Source organism: Heloderma suspectum, chromosome 4, assembly GCF_057233095.1.
Source record: "Heloderma suspectum isolate Gila_16-S chromosome 4, 16-S_ref, whole genome shotgun sequence".
Taxonomy (NCBI): domain Eukaryota; kingdom Metazoa; phylum Chordata; class Lepidosauria; order Squamata; family Helodermatidae; genus Heloderma; species Heloderma suspectum.
In genome coordinates, this window is record NC_139461.1 from 269,833,375 (window position 1) to 269,843,659 (window position 10,285).

A 10,285-nucleotide genomic window follows, 5' to 3' on the forward strand; every position below is an offset into this window, starting at 1 on the left:
AAAATCCCATTAAGGAGAAAAAGACAGAATGCCTTCTGAGTGGTAGTGCTAGGAGCTCTCTGTCTGGACACACCCCAAATGGCTCCCTTACTTCTTCTTTTCAAAGCTTGTTCCCTTGTCACAGGGCTTTTCTACATGAGGCTGTTAATCCACTACATCTACTTTCAATTTCATCACAGAACTGAGATCCAAGCAGTACATAAGGAGCATTTCTTTTCCTGCTTTTCCACTACATAACCTCTAGTTGGCACTGTGGTATAGCAAAAAAAGTGCAAATACACAAGTTGAAATCCCGCTTTCTTTCACCATCAGAAATAGTACCCCATTTTCCCTGCTTTTAAAAAACTTGCTAAAAGTGCTGTTTACAAACAGAAGTGAAATTGGAGGGTCAGAATTTCATCTAAAGAACCCATAAACAACCCTAAGTAGGGAATGATGAGCACACAACAAATACCTCATGTAGAAACACTCATAGACACAGTACAGACACATTGCGTACAGTATTATTTGTATTGTTTGTGTGGGACTCTTCTCCTGGGGGGTGGAGGGGGGCGGAGAATGGGACTGTTACCCATGGGTTCTACATCTGAATTCCTCCACAGTATTACACTATTTAGCTGACTGTCATGAATAATTAGAATGGCAGTCCTTCTTTCTCTATGTGTCCCTGGCAGTTTCCCTGGCAAAGGATTGTTCTGTTGCTGTCTGTGTTTAGGGTGTCAGGTGACTTAAATATCTATCTCAGGGAAACACTGAAGTTTAAAAGATGCTTGCTCCTTGGGAGGAAAGCTATGGCAAACCTAGTCAGCATAATAAGAAGCAGAGACATCACCTTGTTGACAAAGGTCCGTATAATCAAAGCTATGGTTTTCCCAGTAGTAATGTATGGCTGTGAGAGCTGGACTATAAGGAAGGCTGAGCACCGAAAAATTGATGCTTTCGAACTGTGGTGCTGGAGAAGACTCTTACGAGTCCCCTGGACTGCAAGGAGGTCAAATCAGTCCATCCTAAAGGAAATCAACCCTGACCGCTCATTGGAAGGACAGATACTGAAGCTCAAATATTTTGGCCACCTAATGCGAAGAGAAAAGTCACTGGAAAAGACCCTGATGCTGGGAAAGATTGAAGGCAAAAGGAGAAGGGGACGGCAGAGGATGAGATGGCTAGATAGCATCACTGATGCAATTAATATGAACTTGAGCACGCTCTAGGAGAGAGTGGAGGACAGGAAGGCCTGGCATGCTATGGTCCATGGGGTCACGAAGAGTCAGACACGACTTAACGACTGAACAACAACAACAACAACAAATGTCTGAGCTATGGCATGAGTGTAAGGATTGGGCCCAGCACTCCTGCAGAAGCATCTCAAGAGGGTGTGGGAACAGACTCAGAGTCTGATGAGGAAGAGGTTGAAACGGTGGGGGAGTTACCAAGGTTTCAGGAGATAGAGCAGGGAGACAGTGGAAGAGAAGAATCTTTCCAGATGCCAATTAATCAATTGATTCAAAGCCAAACAGAAACTTCTCCATACGTGGAAATACAAGATCTTACAGGGAGGGAAGAGTTGAGATTGATGGACACCAGACATCAGTCAAGAGGGAGGAGCAACTTCGGGAAGTTAGGCATTCTACAAGGTTGGCCCATGAACAGGTCCCTAGAGGAAGAACTTCCCTGAGGGCAGGACTAGAAAAGCCACTCAAGTTTCCTACTGCTGGCTGGTGCCAGTTGCAGTTTTCCTAGCAATAGTGCATCCATCAAGGGGATCTTCAGGTAGTCTTTGTAGTATTGTAAAAGCTATTTAATGATCTTAGCTCTAAATTGCTAGAGTCCTAGAAAGTTTGCAACCTGAAATGCTATTGAACTAGCTGATTCACATGATAAAAGCTATGTACTAAGAAATTGACTTTTTTATTTGACTACAAATACACCTGGCAGTTTGGTACTCAACAATTATCCATGTTGGTGCTGCGGGCTTTTCCTGGCAGGATCTTTGTGCATTCTGTGTAGGAAAGGGTGTGGAATGGATTACGTAGTATCATCATGGGGGCTGGGCTTGATGGTCCTTCCAACCCTACTATACTATTCTATGATCATGATATTAGTACTGCTGTTACGATGTATTGATTGTAAATAGCTGATGGGGAAATAGGAAGGGAGAGAAGGTAAGCCACAGGATACAATGAAGAAATTATCCAGAAAGGCTTGCAAGTACCTTATTAGCAGGCAAGGATCCTAAATTTGCATGTACATGTTCCGTGTATGTACATGTTTTTTGCATGTACATACAAACTGTATGTATATACTAAATTTGCATGTACATTACCTATCACAGAGAAAATTAACCCATTCCTTTCTAAAGCAAATAGAGCAGGTGGTGAAGAAATGATCACAAAGCACTGAGAGTGTTTTATCTATGCTATGTGGTATTTCTGCATTATGTAAAACATATTGTCATTTTCTTTTATGTTAACATTTTAGATCAGTGCACTGATAGCTTGTTTTCCCACCCCAGAGCAATTCCACAGCTCTTACTATAGAAAAGGGAAAGGGGGCACCTTACAAAAGAACAGAACAGAACCCTACAAACTGTTTTGCTTGGAGTGTGGCCCTCTGCCCTAACCACCTGAAATCAGCAGCATACACGGAACATTCTGGCAGGCACAAGCAGAGATTCACATCTAATGTTTATTACAGTAACATTATAGTAAAGTGTGTTCAGATTAAAAAAAAACATTTAGGGCAAAATCCTATGCATGTTCAGGCAGAAAAACGTCCTACAATTCCCAGCATTCTCCAGTCCATGCTGGCCAGGGAATGTTGGGAGTTATAGCATTTTTCTCTCTCTAAACATGCATAGGATTGTGCCTTTAAGCTCTGTTGCTGGAATGTGCCGTTATCCACATATCTTTTGAGACTATTTACTCACAGGTGTTTTGTTATATATAAGGAAATCAGAAACATCATGCCAGACATTGCTGTCATCATACAGGTAGGTCATGGATGATTGCAATGATGGTTGTAGAGTGTGCCTGTGATATTCAAAGAGCCAGAGAGTAATCCCAGAAGTCAGAGCAGCAAGGAGTGGGAAAGGGTCTTGTTTTGGCTCTGGGATGTAACCTTTCTCCACTGCCAGTCGGGACAAGGCAAACAGGGCACGAGACAACAGGTACATGTTTATCTGTAGAAGAGAAATGAGTATTAGACAAGGAAGCATGGTTATTTCAAACAATCCCCAGTTTACGAAATCACTAAGCTGGTTATTATGTCCAGCTTCCCCTGTATGTACCTGCTCAGACCCTTAGGTCATCTTTGGAGGCCCTCCTCCGGGGTGTGCGTGTGTGTTTCCACCAGTGATTTACACCGAGCTGGCTGTGTGTTGTGGTCCTTATGGATACATGACGTCGTGGCCATCCAGCAGCCACCTCTGAGCTGCTGTCGTCTTTTCTTTTCTTTTTGGTGACACATTTCCTTTTGGAGGGGGGAGTGATCCCTAAATAAGGCTGTGCATGCATCTTCCATCCTTAAGTAAGCCTCTGCAGAAACCCCTACACTGAGGAATAATGGCAACAGGATGGACTAAACTGGCCCTGATTCCTAGTTGGAATATGAGGCCTAAATTGCAGAATGGAGCAGCTGAGCATGAGAGCTCAGATTCTGAGCTTGGGGGTGTGTCCATGAGCTACCTGCTCTGAGCCGGCTGCGTGTTGAGGTCATTAGGGATACATGACATTGTGGCCATCCAGCAGCCACCCCGGAGCTTATCAGGGAAAAGCTGGATTTCCTGAGACCGCTTAAAGTCTGATTATTTTCCTTAAGTCATGTTATCCTCGGTATAGTTGCTGTGTGCCCCAACTCCCGCATTGACCTTGGGTATGCTAGCCCTGCTCAGGGGTATACCTTTCACTGTGACCCCAGTCAAGGGGTGTTTCCTGTGTGTTTCCCATCCCTGCACAAACCAGTTAGGGTCTCCTCAGAAGGAACTCCCATTGTGCTGAATGAGGCTTGCCCTCTGAATGCCTACATCAGAACTTACAGAGATCCCCCTCAATTGACATGGTACAGTTTAAAGCCCAATTCCCCAAGTGCGGTAAAGTGCTCTCTCGAGGCTCCGATTCTTTGTTGTTTGGTTTATTGCCTTAGGAAGTAACTACTTGGACCCATCGTTATAGAGATCCTGCAGGTTACAATGGGGCCTGGTTTCCCATCTTTGTGTTCGCCCCCCTTTCCCAGCACAAGCATATGTGTGTCTACTCAGAAGTAACTCCCATTGTGCTCCATGAGGCTTGATCCTGAAATGCAGGTGCATCTGGACTTTCAGAGGAAAGGAGAAAGGGCAGGGGAGAGAGGGGGCGAAGACTCTCTTATTGGTTGAGCAGCCCCTGCCAGGGAAATGATGTTCACTCCAACCCCCACCAGGAAGTACGTTCTGTGAAGTGATTTTTACTGGTGCAGAGAACCTGCTCGTGGAGCCCTGCATGGACCAAACCGCAACAAAGCTGATTCCTTTTTAAAAAATCCAGTACTCCTCTATTCACTTCTCCTTCCATTGTCGCGGAAACATGGCCCAGGTGTACCCACTGAAGGAGGGCCTTCTCCGTAGCAGTGCCCCATTTATAGTATCCCCTCCCTAAGGTGGCCCACCTGGCCCCTACACTGTTATCTTTTTGGCTCCAGGCAAAGACCTCAAGAGGGTTCCACCCTTAAAGGCAGTCTATAAATAACTAGAGAGAGACAGACAGACCTTTCTATTCTCCCACTTTAGAGACTGAGTTTTTAGATTTTATGGCTGGTTTATATATCCTATACTATTTGTTATGTTGTACTGTATTGTATTTTATTATCTGAATGATTCTTATTCTATTTTATTATTTGAACCTTTCGTATTGCATTTTATTCTTCTAACTACTTGCAATCTGTCCAGAAAACATTTAAAATGAAATAAATAAGACAGTAAGCAAGCAGAAACTAGTGTTTTACTGAAACTTTCCTGGCCCCAACCGTCATGGAAACATCATCCATTGCAAAAGTAGGTGGGAGAATTTTGGCAACTTTTGCAGAGAGTCCATGGGGACAGCCATCCTTTTTTCCCCATACAATGACCCCATACATTCCTTCCCAGAGGCATTTGAGGCTCCAAAGGGAAGCACATGGCAGCACATTCCTTTTAAATGCAGCTTTTAAAATGGTGGGGGACACAACAGAATGAAGTCCATCCTGTCACCTCATATAATAAATAGTAAGTATTAAAACACACACACACCCCAAACATTCCTCCCTTGATATTGGGGAAAGATTTCATCAACACCCCTCAGGCAAATGTTTGGATCAGCACTAGCGTTGGGGTGCAGTTAGTTTTATTGTTCTCATGAGTTTTTGCTGGAAGTGCATATACAGATAGAGCAACATGGGCACTCGCATCACTTGATTTTAATTTTACATCAAATAAGCAACAACATAAAATCAGGCAACACGCAAACAGAACCACTTACCTGGCTGCAGATACTGTCATTTTCCCTAAGCCATAAGTAGCCTGCAGCAAAGCCTGCGAGAAAAGAGTGAAGTGGAGTCTCCTTTCCCTGCAATTGCTTCTGTAGGGTCCTCAGACTCTTGTATGTAAACACAAAGCATGCCAGCTTTCTGGCATGAATGTGGGTGGCCCAAAGAATTGCTCTTAATTTCTTCCTGAAACTGAAGAGATGAAGAAATCAATTAAACAGCAACAGCAGCAACAGGGAATTACTCACCTAACACAAAAGGCACAGGTTTTCTTTGTGATCTACTCAGTGCTTGAATGATGCAGGGGTGGGGGGAGATAGGGCCCCCTCAATGAAATCCAGAAGCACCAACTTCTGGCTCCTCCCAATTTTAGTCAAATAATGTCTCCCCACCCCTAACCCCCGTAGCCTTCTAAAAACAGTAGCTAAAGATGCTGTCACATCCTTTGGGATGCCAAAAAAGGATTTTTCCCCCAACACTCCTCCCATAATTTGAGCACTGGATCCAGTAAAACTATGAGAGAGAGAGAGAGAGAGAGAGAGAGAGAGAGCGCTTCAACAGGTGCAATAGATTTTTTTTAACCACAAGAGCTGGTCTATGAAATCTCATGCCCTTATAACAACATAATTTGATACATAGCTTGAAAGGTGCTGACAAATGTACCTTCCGCGTCCGAAGAGAAATGCCATCACCAAGGCATGGGGGGCACGGATTTTTGCTGCATAACTATGAAAAAGAAGGAAACAAACAAGACTTCCACACATGTCTATACAGAATTTTCCAACATTATTTTGATCTTTGAATCCAGTTATTGGAGAACTTGTCTCATTAGCCATAAGGGAGCCAAGTGTTGTGGGTACAGTTCTTGGACTGCAAAGCAACATGGAGAGTATAATCACTTATCTCCAGCATAACATACACTGACAGAGCATACAAGCTCTACAGCCTGGGGGGCGGGGGCAGGGAAATGCTCTCACCATTCTGCATGGAAGAAATGACATTGATCAATGGGTGCTTCCAGACAGAGGTAGTAAGTGCTACCAGTGAGAAAGCGTTGTGCAGCTATTCCATCTTCCTCCCTCCTTAATGAATTTTCTCAGTAAGAAAAGAAAAGAAGCAGCAGCAGCAGCAGCAGAAGCAGTGGGCTGTGACTAGAAGATGCAGTTGTCTGAACCCCCTGTAAAATTCTGTGAATGAGGCAGGGTGATGGTGCAATAAATGCTTCATTTGGAAGCACCCAATGTCTTTGATTTGCAACTCTCCAGTGTTTCCCCACTGCTTCTTCTGTCTTTTTTCTTACTGTTAAAACATCTGTTCAGGAGGGAAAGATGGAACAGCTACACAGTGCCTTTTGATTAGTAGTGCAAAGAGCCGTTGGTAGCACTATGTGGTATTTCACAATGTTAATATTTTTAAAAACAATATAGCTGAAAAAGTGGTTTAACTCTACTTAAAAGATTGTGTGTGTGTGTGTGTGTGTGTGTGTTTTAAAGGGTGATACAATGATGCTCACTGCAAAGGGCATAGTGAATGTTTGCTGAGCTGTGATAGGTTCAGTCATCTGATGTGACCACCAATGTCAAAAACATGCCTTTTTAAAAAGACAAAATATTCATGCTAACGGCATGGAATACAGTGGGATGTACACACCAAAAATGCACAATATCCCCCAACAATGTGGAAAATCAGTTGCAATTCCACTTGTAGCTCAGATCAGAAGAGCAATGATTTATTAGCAGTATGAGGTATCTGTCTGGAAACACCCAGTGTGCATGTGTGTAGCTTCAGTTCTGCTTCTCATAGTACTTCTAAATACAGATGAATACTTCCAGAAAAGAACACACAAACATTGTGCTGGTATATAAGGATCGACTAATCCCATTGCTTTATTGATAACGCTCATCCATATGTTGACACTTCTGAACTGGAATTCAAAGATCTTATATACAGCCTATGTATGCTTACTCAGAACTAAGTCCCACTGTGTTCAGTGAGGCTTACTCACTATTAAGCATCTTTAGAACTTCAGCCTTAGCAACAGATCTAGCTCCCAACTGGATCCTGAGGCTTAGATTAACTCGAATGCTTCCTAGTTTACCCTCTGCATATCAGTAGATCAACCTTTTTTAAAATTGCCTTGCAGCTTTAGGAACACAGGAAGCTGCCTTACCATCCGTCCATCTAGTGCAGTAGTGTCTCCTTCAGTCTTTCCCAACTTGGTGCCCTCCAGATGTTTTGCACTACAACTCCCAGCATTCCTCACCATTGGTTATGTTGGCAGGGGCTGATGGGAGTTGAAGTCCAACACTTCTGGAGGGCACCAGGTTTGGAGAAGGCTGCATTGACTGGTAGCAGCTCTCCAGCGTTCCAGACAGGGTTCTCTGCCCACCCATCCTCGAGATCCCAGGGAACCGAACCCTAACAACACTTCCACTAGCAAGCTACTGCAAAATCAAAGTTAGCCACACCGAGCCAGAACAAGCCCATCCTTCACAGCGCAACAAGGGATGACTGCTGTCATTATTTTTAGCAGATGGAGAAGACACCCGACAGCAGACCGGAAACCCTGGAAAAATCTGGCGACCCCAACCTGGTGGTAAAGTTCTGGTGCCTAGGACTGATACCCCCCCCCCCCCGCCCTGCTCTGCACTCCCACAGCTTCTAGTTCAGTTTTCCCCACCTGGCGCCCTCCAGATGTGTTGGACTACAACTCCCACCACCCCTGGAATGATGGGAGCCGTAGTCCGACACATCTGGAGGGCAGGCTGTTCTTGCTGGAGGCGCACCCCCCCCCCAGTCCACCTAGTCCCGGACGAAGACTTCTCCCCTGGTTTGGCAAGGGAGCCCTTCAGCGTCGCTCCTGGGCTGCTTGGGGCGGGCGGGCGGGCTGCTCAGAGAGGCGGTCCCGCGGCGGCCCTCCCCGTCCCCCGGCTCACACCGCTCCGTTGCGGAAGCCCTTCACGGCGGCAAGCGCCGCGCGGTATCTGCGCTGCCGCAACAAGGCGTTCACGGTGTCGAGCCCGGCCTGGAGCATCGCCTCAGCACCCATCGCGGCCGCGCACAGCCGACGCTTTCCCATCCACGCATCGTCTCGACGTGCCCGACCCCTAATAAGCAGCCCAGGCAACACGGGGCGGGGCACCACGCTCCTTCCCACGTCCCCGGCCTCTCCTCCGCGCAGGGCGTCGCGGGAGAGCGAGTTCACTTCCCAGCCCCTCGGGCGCTCTCGCCCTGTTTCGACGTGCAACCAGAGGGGGCTGGTGGCTCGTATATCAGCGCGCGCGCGCGCTCGAGAGAGTGAGCAAATGCGCTCTGCGTTTCAGTCAGAACTCTAACAGAGCTATCCGAGGTGCTGAACCCATTTTGGAGACAGGGTTCAGCACTTTGGGTAGCGCCTTTAGAGTTCTGACTTGTTCTGACTGAAACCCAGGGCGGATTCCTCCCCCTCGCCCCGAAATAGGAGCTACCAGCGTCCACCGAGTCCAAGCGCCCTGCTGCCCATACAATCTCTTCCCAGCCCCCAGCTGTTTGAAGAGCAGAGGGAGCAGGGAGCCCCGAAAAGCGGCGCTCCGGCATGCGAGGTGCTTCTTGGAACTTGGGGCCACGGGGGCGTCTGCGGGGCTACGAGCCACGGAGAGCCTTATCTTCCATAGATTTGTCGTCTTTCTTCCATTGAACTCAAGTTAGTTTACATTGGGGTCCCAGGCAGTCTCCCATCCAAGGATGGTCGGCCCCAGAGATGCTTAATTACAGCAAGATTACTGTATCGTCTGTCCTCATGTATCCTGAGTATAGCCTGGGAGCTCAGCACTTAATGACTGGCAGCAGAGTGTGCCAACTTGTTCAATTGGAAGGCAAGTGCTTGAGATGAGGTAATACTTATCTCTGTGTGGTGTTATACCTCTGATGGCCAGATTCACACATACCAATACTCAGATGATATGCTGTAGCCATCATCTGCACGGTATACATTCACAAGCATTTAGCCTGTGGGCCAAATACTAGATATTTCTTTGAAATAATACTAAGTTACCTGCTACCCATACACTGCATAAAATTACATGAAATGTGGATATGCTCATATGTGTTCTAACTACGGCATATTGAAATGAATGTCCTCAAGCTATGGCGTATTGCAGAGGTAAAAGAATACCCTACAATTGTCTAAGCAACAAGCTCTATTTGTCCTTTTCATCTTCTTCAGGTGAGGCTATAGATGTGCTAAATCAGTGCCTGGCTGCAACAATGGACTGGATGAGGGCTAATAAACTGAAACTCAATGTAGACAAGACTGAGATGCTGTTGGTGGGTGGTTCTTCTGACTGGATGGAGGGTGCTCAACCTGTTCTGGATGGGGTTGCACTCCCCCTGAAGGAGCAGGTTCGTAGCTTGGGGGTTTGCTTTAAGCCATCTTTGTCACTTGAGGCTCAGGTGGCCTCAGTGGCATGGAGTGCCTTCTACCAACTTCGGTTGGTGGCCCAGCTACACCCCTATCTGGACAGGGATATCCTGGCATCAGTTGTCTATGCTCTGGTAATCTCCAAATTAGATTACTGCAATGCACTCTACGTGGGGCTGCCTTTGAAGACAGTTCAGAAACTGCAGCTCGTGCAAAATGCAGCAGCCAGATTGATAACGGGGACCAGAAGGTCCAAACATATAAGATTGACTCTGGCCCACTTGCACTGGCTGCCTGTATGTTTCCGAGCCCAATTCAAGGTGCTGGTTTTAACCTATAAAGCCTTACATGGCTTGGGACCACAATACCTGATGGAGCACCTCTCCCAAC

At 46.2% G+C, this 10,285-nt stretch overlaps 1 protein-coding gene across 1 annotated transcript; it reads right to left on the minus strand.

Annotated features, from left to right (window-relative positions):
- Positions 1 to 497: 497 nt before the first annotated feature.
- LOC146348702 (peroxisomal membrane protein 4-like) lies at positions 498 to 8,598 on the minus strand. The gene is made up of 4 exons (XM_084853848.1): positions 8,433 to 8,598; positions 6,160 to 6,222; positions 5,490 to 5,688; positions 498 to 3,178 (listed from the first exon to the last, which is right to left on the minus strand). Exons 1-4 carry the CDS (start codon positions 8,573 to 8,575, stop codon positions 2,915 to 2,917), a joined length of 669 nt encoding a protein of 222 aa, XP_084709974.1. The 5' UTR covers positions 8,576 to 8,598; the 3' UTR covers positions 498 to 2,914.
- Positions 8,599 to 10,285: the final 1,687 nt, after the last annotated feature.